Here is a 19599-nt window from a genome sequence, read left to right on the forward strand (position 1 = left end):
GGGATGATGAAAGTGTGTGTGTGTGTGTGTGATATACTACACGGACCATCTGTTGGCATTCGCTTCAACATGACCCGGCCTCCTGAGACCTGGTATTTAAGTGGCATCGCTGCAGCACTACTGTGACTGTCTCTCAGCAGGTCTGCTCGGTTCGTTCACATTCTAAGAGAGTTCTCACGGCGTGAAATTCACCTTGTAGCCCACTGACAGAGTAGAAAGTCATAAAAGTAGTTGAACACATGGCAACTCTAATTCATAGGCAGGGTTCTCTTCATACTGGAGGTCCTTAACTTTTGGGTAACACCAGAAGAGAGCAGCTTCTTGTGCTTCTACGATTACATAGAAACACTACACTCTGGGGCCTCTATGAAGTCTGAGTTTGTTTGGATGAGATGAGATGACTCTATTGGACACGGACATCGGCTTTGTCACAATTACCAACATTAAGAAACATATTTTAAACTACATTTTTAGACTAAACTAGTCGACACTGCATTAATGCCAGGCGGCAACCTCTGATACCAATGCGGAAGTGCCTTAAACCTGCATTCTCTCTAATGGCCAGCAGGGGGCGACTCCTCTGGCTGCAAGTCCGATTATATAGATGTTTTCCTGCAAGTTTGCAAGACTTCGCTGGACATTGTTTAAAGTCCAATTAGCAACGTGAGACGTGACAATGGAGTTGTAGTTGAGAGACGACGTCTACGACAGGATTGTTTCACGAGTAGTTTACAAGATAAATTTCAAGATCAACCATCGTCGGACGATTTTCGGCCGATACGTTCCGCCTCTTTTTGCCCTCCACACAGACTGTTTCAACCAAAAGCTGCTTGAACATGATTTGTCAAATACTACACGGACTACAAATCTATATCTTGTTCCGTTGGCGACAGATTCTTTATTTAGAGCCAGATATCAGGTGAGAGACGTGTCTTACCTGTGGGGATGCGGATGTTGATGTCTGACAGCGTGGACAGGTTGCTTCCCCACGAGAAGAATCCATTGCTCACCTACAGAAAAACAGAGACAATCAATGCAAAAATGTCTCTGCTGAAGCATGGAGGCGTTACACTGAACATGTGACAAGATTGAGGAAAGATCCAATAAACTACAAATCCTACTCATGTGGGTTCCTTTATTCGTTGCAGTGGATGTCTCATTGTGTGACACACGACTACATGTCGAGCCACCAGAGTAAATGACCCATTTTATGTCCTGACCCAGAGTTTGAAAAACGTTATTAATAACCAGTGAAAGTCTAGAAGCAGTGTTTGATTTCTGTGTGTATAAAGATGAATCCATCAGCAGAAAAAGGGAAGGAAGGAATCCACTTAGTCAGTTTGTTTGACAGCCGAGAGGACGTAAACAAATCTAAACCAAAGGAAATATTTGCTCTCAGAAATGGACAGTAGCTCGGGACTTTCCTGCAACAGAATGACGTTGTGTCCTCTTCGTTGGGTAGTTTGTTTTCGAGGCTGCAAAGTTTTATTGCAAGAATGAAGTCAGATATTCTAGCTTCACTGACAACGAACGTTTATGATCCACAGTGCTGTCACAGCATTACATGTTAAAGGAAGGAGATCAGAGCAACATGTCACAGGACTTCATATCTAATCCCTGCTCGGCGATCTATCACCCTGCTTCCTGCTACGACTTTGTTTACATTCCTCCCATCCGTTGCATTTATTTGTTTATTTTATGTTTATTTTATCCCCCCAGCTTTTCCTCCACGGCTCCTTTCTCCCCATGACACGGATCCCAAAAGGCATTAAATCATCTTTGTTCCTTTGTAAGCAAACTCATGTTTCAGTTTGTTTCAGGGGTTTAGACGTGAGGGGTTACACTCAAATCTATTTCAGGTGAGTCTTAAAATGCAGAAGCTCTTTGAGCACAGCTATCTGTTGCCAGCATCATACTTCAATCAACTGATGAACAAAGTGTCATGGCCGCTGAGACAGAACAATAAAGTTTGTCAAAAGCCGTGAAAAAGGGAAGCAAGAACAGATACGATCAAGAAGAAGACGGGAGGGAAAGAGAGCGGACGTGGAGAGGAGATATGTTCAATGGGGAGTGAAATATGAAAATATGGTCTTATAAATGGCGCCACATTAATCTCCATGATTTTTGGTTTCTACATACTTTTGCCCGTGTAATTTATAGTATAAGAAAAATGATTTTATTATTATATAGATTAACATTTCATTGTGCAACCCTGAAAAAAAATGATCATTAAATACTTAAATGGATTAGCTGATACATCCGTGAGTATGGAAAACCAAGCTCTCGCTCTCTCTCTCTCTCTCTCTCTCTCTCTCTCTCTCTCTCTCTCATTTGCGGACCAGCGTCTGGTCGGTAGCGTCGCTCCGCAGGGATGAGACAGGAAGAGCAGCCTTCACAGAGAGGCTGAGAACATGTTGGACCCAATCACGAGGCCCTTTAAGGGGCAACGAATTCTCGTGTGAATCCTACACATCCTGAGAGGACAGAGAGTACACACACACACACACACACACACACACACACACACACACACACACGAGTCACATGTATGACCCCACGCACCCACAAATGACCCATGGATGTACAAACAGTGAAGATATGAAACAGCTGTTGACAGCGTTAAATAAATGAGGGAGCAGCTCCTACGTGTGAGTGATGACGTCCTTGAGCTGGTTTTATAATAAATATAAATATCAGTAGAGGGATTGATGTGTACCGTCAGATCAATACTGATCCACGTTAGTAAGACTTTGCTTTATATATATATATATATATATATATATATATATCTTATTAAATCTCGTTCAAAACACATCTGAACGTGTGTTTGTTGACATGACTTGGCCTGTGTATCGATATTAATGATGATTTAGTGGAATCTAAGGTAATTCTCTTTATTATAAGGGGCACACTTTATCATGTCTTTACTGTCACTAAAAAAAGACTATAAAAAATGGCAGCAAATGGTGTAAAAATTGATAAAATCTTGATGAAAATCAATTTTAAAAGTCTATTCTTTGTTTAAAATCCGTAACAGATGAAATCATCTCTATAATGATCTATTTCTGTTGACTGCCTCCTCTTCTATCCCCAAAGGTCTCCTTAAACTTTATCAGTTAAAGTTCCAGGCAGCAGTTTGGAAAGCTGAGTTCATCGCTGCTGAATGTGCCGCCTCTACCCATCGAATATAGAAATAAAGCCTCGTGGACGTTTATTAGTCTGACGTCAGGACAAAAGGGGGGAACACATTGTTCTGTAAGACTAGAGCACAGAGCGTCCTGCTAATGAGGAGATTCTTCTCTTAATCCTTAACAAAAGACTAAAAAGTGTAACATCTTCTGAACCTTGGACACTAGTAGCTCTGTCCTTGGTGTCTTAGAGAGTTCATGCCCTCTTTCTGTCCCTAACCCCCCCCCCCCCCCCCCGTTCAATCATTCCCCAACTTCGTCAACTTTCACCCTGACCTTCACGGCCACATCCTCCGTCTCAGAGGGTCTCATCTGCCGCCTGGTCGGCTGCTCGTAGTTGTCCATCTGGTAGCGCATCGGCTGCTTCCTGTTGATGGCTTTGGTCTTGAGGGGGATATTGAAAGAGAGAAGAGAGAGAGAGAGAGAGAGAGAGAGAGAGAGAGAGAGAGAGATTTGAAGTTAGCGTTCAACAATCTTGAAGACTTTCCCGCATCCACTTTAGTTCCTTGGGGAGAAGAAGAAGAAGTGCGGGGGTTCCCTCAGATATAAGCCGAGAGGATGTTGAACCTTAGGGTTCAATGCCACTGCTGGCACGTTATTCTGTTCTTTCTATCACACCACAGTTCACATGCAAACATACTGCGCATCAGAGGCTTCACGCTTAGTTTTATTTGCACCGACATCACTAAGAGGTGCTGCACGCTTGTTGCAATAAGGCAACTGAAGCATGTAACGGGATGTACTAACATTGCTGCTTTGATGCAGCACTGATGCACGTTATTGTTGGATAATCTGACGAGGCATCGCACTCCAATTTGCAGCGACGCAAACAACAGTCACTGGTCTTTTGACGAGCATTTAAGGCTGAAACTACATCCAGAGTGTTGGGAGGAACAAACTGAACCAGTTTTAAGGTTAACAATTTGAATAAATAGTATAAATCATTTCCCCATCCACTGAGGAGCATGAATATTGATTTCATAAGTGGAAAATGTGCCTTGTGGTAAAACAACGGTGAAGGGAAGTTCAGAAGGTTCTCAAGACACTTTGATTAATCCTTTAAAAGCAGAACGAGAGGGATTTTGGCGATTGCAGTTGGTAAACACTCATTTAAAAGTCCTCAACGTCATCCAAAGCGCTCGCGTTTTGGAACGATTTCTGTCCGCTAGATTTGCACGAGCAATCATCCTCTGGAGACCATGAATATTAGAAAGGAACATAATGCAGCTGCAACAAGATGGGGCTTTCAAAACCAAAACCATTAAACCTCCAGAGTTCTGCGAGTCACTCGGCTCTGTGCTCCGACGGTCCGTTTCAGACACAAACAGCGTTAATCCCTCTGGAACTTAATAGTCCTCATGCGACTCAGTCGGCTGAAACCTCAGACAGACGGATTAAAGTCTGGGCTGCAGCTCACTGGCTGCTGATGTTCTGTAAAACACAACATTAGTCCTGAGGAAATAACACGACGTACAATCGGAGTTAAGTAACAGTAAATGTCAAGATCACTCTAAATCATAGAGAGAATTCTGCTCTATGATTACATCGATGTTTAAATATTCAGCTTGTGTTTGTTTGTGTTCCGTGTTCTGTCAATATATATATATACATATACATACATATATATACACATAAATATATATTATGACTTTATTCTCAGTAAATTATAACTTTACTATTATAATATTAGGATTTTTATTCTTGAAATATACTATATTATCATTTATTACAACTATATTATCGTAATATAACATTTTTCTTGAAATATTTTGACTTTATTTCATTAAATTACACATTTATTGTCGTAACAATACTACTTTTGTCTTGAAATATAATGACTCTATTCTTATTAAATTACAACCGTACCATCGTAGTATGACCATTTATTTTTGTAACTATTAAGACTTCTAATCTCATTAAATTACGTTGGTTTGTAAATGTATTTTAATGATTTAATGTAGGCTATAACTGAGGTGAATAAGGGCCACATGCACATTTAAAAAGGTTCCTCTTCTACAAACCTTTTCTATAAAACCAGAATGAAGAAATAACAAAAGCTTTGTCTTTTTATTACTTAAATATTAAACTAAAGCCACAGATTTTGGACGCCCTGCTGCTCGTCGCAGTATAAATACGTGAATATCTGTGGGAGGATCTGCTCATTGGGACCAGCGGGGACGATGTTACGCAACGTCCCTCGACACCCTGTTAATAGCAACCGGTCCTGGAAAGGACACACGTTACCTGGACCAGCATGGAAGGAATGTGTGCGGAGTCGTCTGGCACACCTCACTGATCCACGAGGAAGCTCTGGCTGCTACACTCAACACATTAGAGACGTCTCTTCAGTGTGCTTTGTTAACGACATCTGTTTTAAATACGGGATAAATGTTTGGATGTTGGGCCGTTTGAAGCTCTTCATTACTCAGAAGTCATTTAATGGGACTCAGAAATTGACTTCCTGATGCTGTTGAGCAAATAATCTCAGTTGGTTGGTAGGATTTTAGTCGTCTGACGTCTGGATCTTAAGTTATCAGAGAAACAACCTGAGCTAAGCGTTAGCGTTAGCTCGGCTCTCAGCTCCTCCAGGACGTCCTGCGTCCTCCGAACAGCGTCGAAGAAACACAGATTTTTGACCTGAAGCTGCTTCATTCAGTGTTTGAATCAGAGGAGGAGACCTCTGTGGTAAGAACCTCCTGAACGATGACCACCGGAGGAACAACTCCCACGATCCCACGCTGCTTCGCCACGTCACCAATCTCATCTTGGTTAGAACCTTACGTCTTTAGGAGAAATGTGGATAAATCTTCATCATTTAAATAGAACTGTTCGGTGGCTTCACCTTCATGTAGACCTGCCACCATCTATCGGACATTTGTCTCCATCATTGTTGCTGCATCTGCAGACTTCAGCCCTGAAATTGGCATTCAACAGAATGAATCCGGCCTCGCTATTAAAAAACGTGTTTCATTAACGCTCACCCCCCCCATGTGTTTCTTTCCTGCTTCCATGGAAACTGGCATGTCTCCGTTTCTCCAGCTGTCGTCTCCAATTTCGTCACTCTGAAGAAACTCGCCGAGCTTCTGGACGCTGTGAACACACACACACACACACACACACACACACACACATGAATATGTGTGATTGTGATGATACCAACACCAGTAATCTCTCAGGAGTTTAGAGTTTCTTCACTGCTGTCAGATTTCCTCCATGCTCCTTTAATTAGATTTACCTCAGGAGCCACATCTAGTGTGTCTTCCTTTCTTTAGTCCAGTCCACCTCCCCCCTTATCTCCCTCTCAGCCAAAGCAGCATTACAAGTCACCAGTGATCTCATTGCAATAACACTGAACACTACCACTCACCTGAACAGCGCCTTGACGGCGAATCGGACCACAGTGGAGAGCAGGAAGAGAGGCGTGACCAGGATGTGGAACAACGCCAGAGCTGCGAAGGCCTCAGCAGGAGCGGGAACGGTGTTCCCAGTCCAGAAGTAATACGTCACAAACGTCTACGAGACAAGATTGTAAATTTTTAAGTAACCCTCGTTGACATTGATAAATCATATCATAGTGGGAAAGTGGGGGGGAAACCAGCACATAGAACGTTTAGAGGAGTTGTAGACCAGTGTGTTAAAATGTTCTTACCGCGAGAACGGCAGCAATGGGAATAGCAGCATTCATGAAAACTGCACAGGGAGAGAAAGCAGGTTGTATTAAAGCTGTGTGCATATTTATATCGGCTAAAAGTGCTTCATCAGCTATGTTGATACGTATTAAATGTAATGAGTCCCCGAGACCCGCAGGGGGTCATTAGATGAAGACTGAGGAATCTTTTTCCTGCAAACACAAACGAATGCAATCGACATAATTCAAAATGAGGTTAGAGGTTTCTGTTTTGATCTTACTGGACATGGATGTGTAGAAGGCGAAGGTCTTGAGGCTGGTGAGCTCTTTGCCTCTGGTGTCCTCCACGCTGCCACAGAAGATGTTCTCCCAGGCGTACAGCTTCAGCAACTTTATGCCCTTCAAGATCTCTGTGGTCTTCTTCAGACGCTCCGTCGAGTGTTCCTGAGGACAAAACGTAATGTGGATTCACATCATGAAGTTCTGTTATTTAAAGAAAAACAGAACATCTGGAGGGAATACGATGCATTTCAAAGCAAGCGTCCTGCTTACTAGTGAGCTTTTCTGCGTGTCTGCCAGCTTTGTAGCGATGAGGTACTGGACCGGAGCCAGCAGGACTATGACCGATGCTCCAACCAACGCACTGCAGCCCAACAAATAGTAGAGCAGGATCACTCCCATCACGATCTGCAGAGACAGAAGAGAGAAGTCTTCACTGCGGAAGATTAAGACATGGCCAGAAATGTGAAGGAGGTGCCCTCTTCAACCCACCTGCACAGGCATGGCCCACAGGTTGGGGCAGAGGAAGAGGAACCACATCAGCTGGTTGGTCTCGATAGCCACCAGGTTGTTGATCTGCCCCAGCGTCATCTCCCCCATAGACATGTTGGAGGTGGACAGACGCAGCATTTTGTTGTAAATCATCGCCTAGTTAAAGAAATAAGACATGTAAACAGGATTAATGTTAAAGGGATGTTTTGAAGCTCGGTATAACGAGGTACTTCTACATAGTCAGCGTATTACTACAGTAGATGCAAAGTAAACTTATATTTCTATTCTTATACTTTTCAATCGGTTATGTTTTGCTCTTCTCTATTTATCCGTACTTGTCAATAAAAGCTTATATTTATTATTTACATCGAAACAAAACGTCCGACCCTAAATGATGTTTCACTCACCAGCAGGGCTCCCCGCAGGTTGATGCCGGTTTCAATGGTGACGTAGTACGAGGCCTGCAGGAAGGTCCTCTGCAGGATCAGAGCCAGGAAGAGAAGCACAGCCAGGACGGAGGTGTCCTTCAGCAGCTCAATGGACGGCATGAAGTACACGCCCAAATGCGTCTGCAACGAAGCAAACACACAAGATACGTGAAGTTCTTCCTGAACGGTTGCATGCAGGTCAAACAGGTATCAAGAGAACCACCTGTGTGAATATGATTGGATGTTACTAGTCAGCTAAAAAACTGCAGTTCCTCAAATGGCCAGTTGAGGCTCCAGAAGCGAGTCAATCCCCATAGACCTCCATGTTAAAATGCCCAACTGTACAGTAGAAATCTACATACATACTGTGATCGGAGGACTTTATGAATATGCACAACTCTTTCTTTTTTAATTCAGATTATTTGGAAATATATATTTTATATTTTAATTGTAATTTTTTTTATTCTATATTTGTGTTTATTGTATTTTTTTATTGTATTTTATTGCATTTTTCTCTCTTCTTTATTTATGTTTCTTGAACATATTTTATAGTATTTTTTCATATCTTTCTTGTTTTTTGTTCTTTTCTACACACACACACACACACACACACACACACACACACACACACACACACACACACACACACACACACACACACACACACACACACACACACACCAAAAAGCTCAGTGTGATGCTCAGCAGACCTTGCCTCTGTATTGAGTGTGAGGTGAGTGGGGAATTTTCCATGTCACTCAGACATGCAGCGCTGCTCTGCTCTTTATCTCCGCTGCCCATTACACCCACTTTAATAGGCAGGAACAGACGCGACTACGTCTCCCATTCAACATCCACTATAACAACATCCAGCCAAATGGACTCAACGATAATACACTCCCATCACAAGAGCGCGTCTGCTCTGCCTCTGCTACCACCTCTGTCTGTGTCGTGATCTTTGGAGGAGGCCGAGATGGATTTAAGAGGAGTCGATGTCTGTGATCAGCTGTGCCAGCGTCGCTTCCTTCGCCAGCTGGAGCGTCTGTAAGAAGTGTCTGCTTTCTCTCAGCGGCGGCTACATCCTCTCCACTGTGCCATCGTGGCTGGATACTAATGTTCTGTGTTATTGTGGTGGAATAGTTACAAGTTTGGTCCTGATACATCTGAAATAAAGTCAATATTTTGTGCAGATATTCAATGAAGTGTTTAAAGTTAAAGTTAGTGTCACTGGTGGAGTTTGTGAGTTTGATGATCCGTTGCACCACTAATACGTGTGCATTGATTCATTCTAATGTCACTGTATACTAGATTCTGCACGTGTGTTCTTGTACTCTTAGAAAGTGGGGACATCTTTTGGAGACTGAGGACATTTTTGAAAGTAAAATATCTGTTCTTCAGTGCTTTTAGAAGGTTAAGACTTGGTTTTAGGTTGAAGGTATGTAGTTGCCAGGATTAGGGAGTGTATTACGTCATTCCTCACATGTATAAAAGTATTGCGTGTGTGTGTGTGTGTGTGTGTGTGTGTAATGACATTTACAGAAACACAACCACGTCAGACACGGCGTCGTTCACACGTACTGGTGGCGACATGATGGCTGAGACCAACGCCCTCGGTGACATCACACCGGGAGTGAGTCATTCATTGGTCGGCTCGACCACCCAACATCTCCAACAAGCAGCGACACTATGTGTGTGTGTGTGTGTGTGTGTGTGTGTGTGTGTGTGTGTGTGTGTGCGTGTGTGTAGACGACTCACTAATTTGAACTTTTAATAAAATGATCTTATGTAAGCAGAGTTTGGTCGCGTTGACGGCTTCGGAACTTCCAAAGAGATTTCTCTGAAGGGGAATTAATGAACGACGTTTAACCTTTCACATCGTAGTCACAGTCCCCCCCCCGCTATCAATTACTCCGGCTTATACTACTGAAATACAGCGCACTTCATGTGTGTCACAACCTACTTACGGTCTTTGATTTGTCTTCACGGATGAGTAATATAATCTTCTATCTCTCTCTCTCTGGAAGACCTCCAAGCCATTAAAGTTTAACAGGAAGTTATTTTTTTACGGGAATCGAACCCGACTGTCACGTCACTCTTGACTCGCAAACAGAGTTGCCAAACCACCGTGTTCCCCTCACACCGGGAGTCATGTTGTCCACCTTTATAAACATCTTGTCTTTTAAGAAGCAGGAGGATTTGAGTCAAGCTGCTCTCATCCAGCATTCGCAGCGATTTCTACGAAAGACTATGCATCATAATTTTGTAGTTATCACACAAAAATGTTTCTTGAATCTTGAACAAAGAGGTATAAAGACCACTAATCGAACAACCAGCAATCTTTCAGCCAGGAGACCGCTGTTCGATCCCCATGCGAGACAAAAAGTCAATATTCCTGTTTTTCTCACGTAACTTCCGTGATTATTTTAACCCAAACGGCAATCTTTTCCTAAACCTAACTAACTAGTTTTGTTCCCTAAATCCTGAGTTTCCTGTGAAGACGGAAGTTTATTTTGAAAAGATCGTATTCATGTAATGAGGGGAAATTTACGCTTTTGTAGGAAAACATTCGAAAAATGAGATACATTAGATATCACACGAACTGTTGTATTAGGATATGTTGATTGAGTAGCAGTATTAAAGCCTTTCACTTGCTCAAATTGAACCTCACACCCACACTCACACACCGACTCGCCTCACTGGCTCGTACTCACATTGGCCTCGATTTCTTTTGCCGTCGGGCCGACGCTGCTGTTGTTCAGGTACTTCACGATGCCGGAGATGCAGAGCGGCCCGGCGAAGCCCAGCAGGTCGGCCAGGTAGCGGAAGGTGCTGCTGAGCAGGATGGGGCGGCCGAACGCTCGATACATGGAGCGCCAGATGGACGGGGCGCGGTTCGGATCCTCAGCCGTCTGTCGAGAGTTGATGGACGGAAGAGAGTAAATAGGTTTGTCTTCGGACACTGTCAGCAGCAGGAAACCCACACTGCATTAGTGTCAAATCGGGTTAGGGAGTCCATCAGCTCACCCTCTGGTCCTCGTAGGCGTCTTTGAGCTGAAGGTAGTTGGTGAGTGCTCGCATGGCGATGGGCAGCTTGCCGATCTTCTTCAGCTCGATGGGCCTCTTATGGGCTCCCATGATGAGAGGATTCATCCACCAATATGTCGACTAAAAATATGCAATCCGTCATTTACTCCACTGCAAAGTATTGATTATGAGACCTGAACATGAACAGACACTGTCTAACTTCTTACTTGTGGCCTAAAAAATTGAATTGGGTAAATTTGATCTATCCTGATCATGAATATCAATAACTGTTCATTTTTTTTTTTTAAATCGCAGTGTGTTTCGGTCTACCTTGGACAGCAGGTTGACAAACGGCTGCAGAAAGCGAACCCCCAAATCCTGCAGATCTTCTGGAGGTTTCACCTTTTGGGGGTTGGCAAAGAACACGTATTTCTACGAGGAAGAGAAAGAGACAAAATCAGAATTAGACGTAGTCTTCAGTCACCATTTATCCTATTTGGAGAAAAGTTAAATACAGTTATTAGAAAATATAAATGTGTTTAGTTTTGTTTCACATACTTCCTGCACTAAACACCTTAAAGGTTATTTATTCACTGATGCTGGATGACTTATGGGTCCTCACCCTGACTCTTATCACGTTGATCTCCACGCCCATCAGCAGTCCGTACAGCACCACTAACAGGGCCGTGATGCAGAACCTCAGGTGCTGCGGTCCAACATAGTGCTCTGCAAACTTCCACAGCTTAATGGACTTTGTGATGAACGCCAACACCCAGTAGATGAACAGGACTGTGGGGAAATAGAAACGTGGTATAGCGTCATATTGACGGTTTCATTGCTGCTTTTTGTTGTGATGAGAGTCTTTTTAAGAGTAAAACTCAAGCACTTTCAAGGTACACAAACCAAAAAATGTCCAGTCTATTAAAAGCTGGGAATGATGATTAACCAGTGTTGAGTCTCACCAAGCAGCAGTTTGGGGAAGTTGGATGTCTCTATGTTGTGGTAGTAAACCACAGACGTTGTGGCTGCTATGAAACCCATGAAGGCTGGCATGAAGAGATGGAGGTGGTTGGTACTCATCCCCCTACAGCATGAAGTAAACACAGGACATAATTCACATATTCAAATGACTATTTCACTTGTATGACAACAGAAAATATATTGTTTTTGTCTCACTTGTTGGAGACGATGCCCTCTGCGAACTCGCAGACGTGGACGAATAGCAGCGAGAAGGTGAGGATCCATCTCATGTTGTGTCCGGGGAAATGAAGCCATGTGTTGTGATGGATCTGGACCTTGGAGCTCTGACTGCCCCAACCTGACGGATAGACAGAGAGACACACAGACAGGGAGAGAGAGAGAGAGAGAGAGAGAGAGAGAGAGAGAGAGAGAGAGACATGATGAATCTGAACTCAACGAAAAGGGAAACGTGAGGGAAAAGAAGACGTTCAAGATGTTTAAACCAGCAAAAAGTTGACATTTTTGCTTGAAAATCTAGTTAAAGTCACTGTGAGGACCTTTTACCTGGTCCTGAACCAGTCTCAGTTTAGTCCTGGTCCTCTATCAGACCTCCATCAGTAAAGAGACCATCAGAGAGAAGATGGTCTGTTTCTATAGAGTTACTCTTAATGCTCGTCATCGGAGCCACCGGGTCGGATTCTGGTGAAACCAGATGAACTCATGCAGGTTCACCAGAAACTCCTTCAGCTCAGACTCCAGCAGAGACCGGTCCACCGTGGACAGACCCAGATCCTCCAGCAGAGACCGGTCCACCGTGGACAGACCCAGATCCTCCAGCAGAGACCGGTCCACCGTGGACAGACCCAGATCCAGTTACAGATTAGTTTTTTGTTGACTAATCCACTCTAAACACACACACGCTTCATGAAAGTGTGTGTGTCAGTTTAACTATGGGAGCTCAGTAGCACAGAGTTTTATTTGATAGTTTGTTTTCGTGAGGTTTGTTTCTGCTCTTAACTAAATGGACCGCAGCCTTGATGGAGGCTCAGGGGACGGAGAGCATAAACTAGAACCAGGAAGCTTCAATTAGTGAGTCCTCGGGGAACCGGCTGAAGGCTTTGTGGTCAGAACTATTCCCATAAACTACTGTACACACACACACACACACACACACACACACACACAAACACACACACACATATATACAAATATTTAAATGGGTACAAAACAAAGCAAATATGTTCATTGAATTATTACACAACTGAACTGAATACATAACCCTAACCTCAGCAATAAATATTCTAAAATACGTATTTGTTTATATGTATCTGTTGTTTCCCGTCTGCTTGCCGTTTGTTTTACGGTCCGGCCTCCACTGGATCTCTGGACTGTTGCTCTAATTGCATCTGAACTGCTCTTCAAAGCTGCTTAGTGTTCACTGGTGATGAGAAAGAGACTTTAAAATGTGTGAGCGAGAGAAAGTTAATATCACCAAACACATCTGCTCTGAGTAACAGATTATTGTAACACCACTCAGAGGGGAGTCAATCCCTCATTCACTCCTCACCGTCTGTGTCTTTAGAGGTTGGTGTTTGATATCATTGTGTCACATTTAAATCATTTCAAACCCACTTATGTTCAGATTTTAATATTTGTTAGTAACTATGTTCAAAGATTCAACTGAGATCTTTAATCAGCTTTTGTCGGCTGAGAATACAATTAAAAATGAGAGAAATTAAACGTTGATTAAATACAACTCACTGACATAACATTTGTCTTTTTGCACAAGCTATTTGCTAAAAGGAAAGCACGATGAGGGGAAGTTCAGGGTGCGTTTTCCCAACACCTCAACATCTAGAAGTCCAAATAATAAAGTCTATCTCCTGTTTATAAAACCAGTGTGGAGTCAGTCTTATTGTTGATGCATGAGAAGGTTTGTTGCATCTTCTGACCCAACAAGACCACAAAAAAAACACTAAAAGCAAACACAGCTTTCCTGAAAAACAAGGCAGTGGTCTCTGAGTCGAGTGCCTTCCAGACATTGTGCTGGGACGGACTCTTCCAGGACGAACAAAAATAACTCAGACGACATGACCTTATATTTGGGTCGAGGTTCGACACGTGATCGATGATGTGGAAGCAGCTCATTGTGGCCCTTTGTGCTACAGGGGATGAAGAGGATTGAGTCAGTAAATAAACACTTGAATATGAACTTAAGCGAGTGATCTGATGGCTTCACTAGAGAAGACTCACCGCCATGTTTGTCCTGCTGAACTACAACAAGACGAGATGAGACTGAAACCTACTCTGTACATGTACGACTCTACTGCTGATCATCACACTCTAAAGCTGCTGCGCTGCTCTTATGAAATATGCATCAAAGTGTGTAAACACCCAACAAACATAGGACTGAAACACCACATTTGAAAAATATTGCTTTCTTTACGTACTGAGGAAGTGGATCAGGTGATTGATCGTGAGAGCAGAGACGTTACCGTATGAAACACTCACTCACATATTCACACATTCAAGAAGCAGGAGCTCTTAGACCCTGGATAGGTGACTAGTCCATCACAGTAGGTGTTCCACTATAAGAAGTATTTAACACATTTAGTGTCAAACAATCTCAACAAAAATCAAAGTCCAGTAATCTTCACAGGATTATTTCTGTCCCGACTGCTGCAGAGATTTCTGGAACATTTCCAGCAGAGAAGATGAAGCCTTAAGAGGCTTAAGTAGATATAAATGGCCAATATACAGAGACAGTACCTTGGAATTAATGTAATGTGTGTGTGTATGTGTGTGTGTGTGTGTGTCTGTCAAGCTCCATAACCTACCGATGAAGAGGATGGGGAAGGTGATGAAGAGCAGGAAGACATGGGGAACCAGGTTGAGAGCGTCCACGAAGCAGCCATTGTTGAGCATGCCGTCCTTCACGCTGTAGGAGTTGATGTCCTGGTCGTCGCCGCAGAACGACAAGGCCATGCCACCGCCCGACTGCTGCACGCAAAAAACAACAATCAGAACGGTTCTAAAACGCCCAAAATAGAGAACAAAAACTGTATTGTGTGTTGTAGTATCTCATGTTTTACCATTGTCTTTGAACAGTTAGCCGTTAGCGTCACTAGCGGTGCTTTGGTTTGATCCTTGGAGACTACGTCAGACATTTTCGTGGCATGTCACACACACACACACACACACACACACACACACACACACACACACAGAGAAACATAAATGCAAGACATGAGAGCTATTTCAGGGCCACAGCTACATGGCTCCTGGCTCATGGTGCTTTACTGTTAGAAGAATGTCATTAGAAGAATGTCATTAAAAGTTGTCGTGACGCCATGGCTTCAGTTTCAACAGACTCAGGTTTTGGTTATCTGAGTCGGCTTCACTCACTGACAACTTTTAAGGCTTAAAACAATCGTACGATGAGCTTTAAAGTTCTTAAATGATTGCTTTATAAAGTTATAAAGTTTAGGAATGTTTGTTTTTAATACCTTTTATTTGTTGCCTTATTCAAACATTTCCTTAAACATACAGTATAGCAGATCTTTTTTAATTTATACCTTCTAACATTTTGTCTCCATTCCAAACCAAAAACAAAGATGGCCACCAATGGCTGCACCTTGCGGCCATCTTTGTTTGGGGCATTTTGGTGCCAATTGTGAAGAAATTTTTTGGACAAACTGGCTTTACAGACATTTTAGTGGGGGAATATATAAATGGTGCAGACGTGGTTTGAGATATTTCTATCGAAATTTTTGTCAAAAATGTGGCACCATTGGCTTCAACTAAAACGGTCAGAATTGAAGCTACTTACAAGTGCTGTTCTCGAGTATATCTTCGAATTTCTGTCCATTGTTTTGATATTTTAAGTGGGGAAATATATAAATGGTTATTTCTATCAAACTTTTTGTCAAACTTTTAAATTTGGCACCATTGGCTTCCACTAAAACTGTCAGAATTGAAGCTAATTACAAGTGCTGTTCTCCACAATAAGAAAACACAATATTTCCCGAGTATAACTTTGAATTTCTGTCCTTTTCTTTGCTTATTTTTGTGAATAATTATTTTTTTCCATATGAATATCCCTTTAACTCTGATTTAATGGCTCACTGACAAGTAAATAAACCTCCAAAAACAACACCTGTGTTAAACTACAGCCCTGTTTATCAAACCCCATCATTTTAAAAATAATAAATACAGCTTTAACTAACATTTAAAAAGCTCATTTGCACACCAAAAAACTCATAAACAGCAAACAGCTCTTACCTCGAAGAAAAGTAATAATCCTTAATGACAACGTTTCATTCCGGATGTCTGGATTTAAAAGAAAAGGAAAGAAAGAAAGAACACAAACAGAGAAAAGAAAGAAGAATACAGTGAGAGCAGAAGTGTAAAAAGTTGAATATTTTTAGCCCCCGCACTGCATCAGCTGCTCTGCATGTTACTGCTGCCCGTCTCTGCCAACGGTGTCAAGTTACACCGAGTATGACACAAGGCTTCCGGTGAAAACCTTCAAAATAAAAGAATCAAAGTATAATGACTTCAACAAATGTATTTTTCCCACAGATTAGGCATAATATACAATAAATAGTATGGTATTATAGATTTAAGCACCATCAAATACTCTAAGAAATGTAAAAAGACAACAAATGATGCATTAATTCACAAAAAAAACACTAACAAGCAAAAAGTGAGCTGCAAGCCAATAATAAGCCTCCTGTGTTCCTCAGTTTAGTCTGGTTAAATGCAAGTGTATTTATGTAAACTGTATGAGCCATGTAAGCATTATATCAAATTAAATATTAAAGGTATTAAAGGTGTAGAGCCCCTCTACAAAACAGGGCTTGAGAGTCCATTTCCTTTTCAAGTAATCAATACAACCATTAACTATACATTATAGGAGACCTGAGGGCTTTGGGGCCCCTGAGGGTCGGGGTACTTTGCCTGTTTTGTAATGGCCTTGTCAGCTTTTTGACATTTTGCACATCCTGGGTAACTTCATGCATTATTTCATGCCCTTGTGTTCTCCTCATTTGTTATTTATTACATAATTATTAATTTCATTATCCAGGTTTATATTGGGCAGTGTTATTATACTAATAGAAAGTATTTTTATTTGGTTTTACACTCATCTTCACTTCAATTCACCCAATTCAAATATCTATATATTATAAAATTACATTTCTATTAGATGTTGCTCTTCTCTTGCGTTTTTTGTTGATCAATTTGTCTGAATCCCCTTGTGATAAAAATAGCTGCATTTATTTTGAAGGTATAGACTTCAAAAGTTCCGGTATAAGTATGCATAAATTCAGCAAACTTGATAAAGCGTTCCCAGATCAGATTTTCACACTTGGACCAGTCTAGCGGTGAGAAGGCGGTTCATTATTGGCATCCTAGAAAGCCAACTGACATGTCAGTTACACACATACAGTTTATAAACAAGCAGCCAGTAATATCACCTTACAGTCTGATCATATTATGAAGTAATTTGCATGTCTGAAAACTTAATAAAACAGATTTCTGATCCTTTTTCAACACTAAATAAATATGAAATATAATGCGATTATTCTTAAAAGAATAAACAGTGCTTCAGCAACAACATGTATTAATATTTCAATATTAATATTAATAAATTGAATACGTCGGAATATGCTTGACGTGCTACGGTAAGAGTATTGTCTCACTTCCGGTTGCCTTACTTCCGGTTACCTGCCTATCTGTTATCTGACAGCTTATTTTTCGCCGCTCCAGCTAAACCCAGTTAATAGTGTGATATTCTTCAGCACACGCGGCTAACTACCTGCTGTACATATAACCATTTAACCACGCATCGCTTTCTCTCCATCTTTTACCGACTTCTCGCTTTATCCGACATTTGTTTACGCGTTCTGCTAACGTTAGCTAGCGTACTTTAGCTTAGCAGCTAGCTTCACTCTCTACCTCTGCTGCTCTCTGTCGTGCTCGTTGTGTCACGTGTTCAGTTATTCCTCTGGTCTTATTAGGAGAGACGGCATTCATCTCTCTCTCTCTCTCTCTGTCTCCCTCTCTCTCTAAATTTAAATGAATCACATCTCTGCAATGTTCTAGTCATTCAGAGGGCCGGATTGGTCCCTTTGGCGGGCCAGTACTGGGCCCTGGGCCCTTGACACCCCTGCTGTAGAGACCATGTATGCCCCACGGCCAATTCAATTAATTAAATCAAAAGTAAACAGAAGAGTTGTACAAAATAACCCAATAAAAGTTAACACCACCAACGCAATAACAGGATAATTAAATGTTAAATATCAGATCTCTGTCATCTAAAGTATTAGTAAATGATTTAATATCAGATAATCAAATTGATTTATCTTGTCTTTCTTAAACCTGGCTGTGTCATAAAGAATATGTCACCGGCCGAGGAGGTGGAGTGGCAGCCATCTTTGACTGGAGCCTGTTAGAAATAGTATGATATCGGATAAAGATGGAGGATCAGTTGCAGCAGAAGAACATCAGTGTGGTCTGGAGGGGCCTCAAAACCATGTCTGGCCTGTGGGGTTCTTTACTTATCAGATTTGATCAGTCATCCTCCCATCCCCCCATCCAGTCCTCCAACCCCCATCGTCTGCACCCATGCACTCTGTATTGTATATCCTCTTCACCCTTCACACACAACTCCTCTAACTGACACCTGCCAAAGCTCTCAGACGACTCTGCAGCGGTCGGCCTCATCACGGACGGGGATGACGGGGAATACAGAGACCTGAACCAGGACTTTGTGGGCCGGTGCCAGCGGAACCACCTCCACATCAACTCGGGGGAAACCAAAGAGCTGGTGGTGGACTTCCACCGGTGTAAACACTCTCTACATAGACTGTCCTCATTCATTCATTCATTCATGTGCAATACAAACAACCATTCAGTCCGACTATAGCATGTTTTAGTGTTTGTTGGTTTTCACGTGTTTTACTTATTTATTGTACCATTACTGTATGATTCTGTATGTATTATACTTGTTTTTATCTTGTTTTTCTACCTTTGTCTCTTGTTTGTTTGTTTGTTTTGTTTGTTTGCACTTTCCATTTTGCTGCTGTAATCAAGGATTATCTTGAAAGCCTTGTTCTTAATCTTTCACACCCAACCTGGAGAACACTACAGCCAATTATATTCGTTATAGTGTACCGCGTAATTATTGTAGGTGATTTTAATATTCATGCGTAGATGCTTTGTCATAATTATGAGATGATAAGTCATAATTGTGAGATAGTTTGTCATTATAATGACTTAAAGGATCTTTATTTTTTCATCACAGTGGCAGAAATGGGCTCCACAGTCCTGGGACAGAGGATGTCATATGTGTATTGTGGGCTATACAAAATACATTTAATTTAATTACATTATTTACAGTCTATAACCTGATTGCATTGCTGTTATTTCCCCCATAATCTAAAAGCTGGATCTGAGAGGATTCACACGTGGAACCCGCTTTGTTTGGCTTTCACACGTTGGAGAGAGGACCTTGGATCGGGGCGCACTGAGGCGAACAAAGCCCTGGCCGTCGACAGTAATGACAGTTATTCATGCTGATTTCATGTAATAACAGCAT

At 42.0% G+C, this 19599-nt stretch overlaps 1 protein-coding gene across 1 annotated transcript in view; it reads right to left on the reverse strand.

Moving 5' to 3' along the window:
• Window positions 1-18246, reverse strand: part of abcc9 (ATP-binding cassette, sub-family C (CFTR/MRP), member 9) — a 40413-nt gene extending 22167 nt beyond the window's left edge. Inside the window, exons 1-19 of the mRNA XM_076111691.1 lie at window positions 17958-18246; window positions 16281-16328; window positions 15092-15153; window positions 14837-14999; window positions 12216-12357; window positions 12002-12123; window positions 11662-11828; window positions 11370-11471; window positions 11040-11180; window positions 10727-10924; window positions 7995-8156; window positions 7588-7743; window positions 7369-7503; window positions 7098-7260; window positions 6838-6878; window positions 6556-6701; window positions 6170-6278; window positions 3465-3572; window positions 938-1010 (exon numbers count right to left, since the gene is read on the reverse strand). Of these exons, the coding sequence (XP_075967806.1) occupies window positions 938-1010; window positions 3465-3572; window positions 6170-6278; window positions 6556-6701; window positions 6838-6878; window positions 7098-7260; window positions 7369-7503; window positions 7588-7743; window positions 7995-8156; window positions 10727-10924; window positions 11040-11180; window positions 11370-11471; window positions 11662-11828; window positions 12002-12123; window positions 12216-12357; window positions 14837-14999; window positions 15092-15094 (2131 nt within the window). The 5' untranslated portion in view covers window positions 15095-15153; window positions 16281-16328; window positions 17958-18246. The remainder of the gene's footprint in view (window positions 1-937; window positions 1011-3464; window positions 3573-6169; window positions 6279-6555; window positions 6702-6837; window positions 6879-7097; window positions 7261-7368; window positions 7504-7587; window positions 7744-7994; window positions 8157-10726; window positions 10925-11039; window positions 11181-11369; window positions 11472-11661; window positions 11829-12001; window positions 12124-12215; window positions 12358-14836; window positions 15000-15091; window positions 15154-16280; window positions 16329-17957) is intronic.
• Window positions 18247-19599: the final 1353 nt, after the last annotated feature.

The sequence above is a fragment of the Anarhichas minor genome, unplaced genomic scaffold (assembly GCF_050575085.1).
Source record: "Anarhichas minor isolate MPS153535 unplaced genomic scaffold, ASM5057508v1 ptg000045l, whole genome shotgun sequence".
Classification (NCBI taxonomy): domain Eukaryota; kingdom Metazoa; phylum Chordata; class Actinopteri; order Perciformes; family Anarhichadidae; genus Anarhichas; species Anarhichas minor.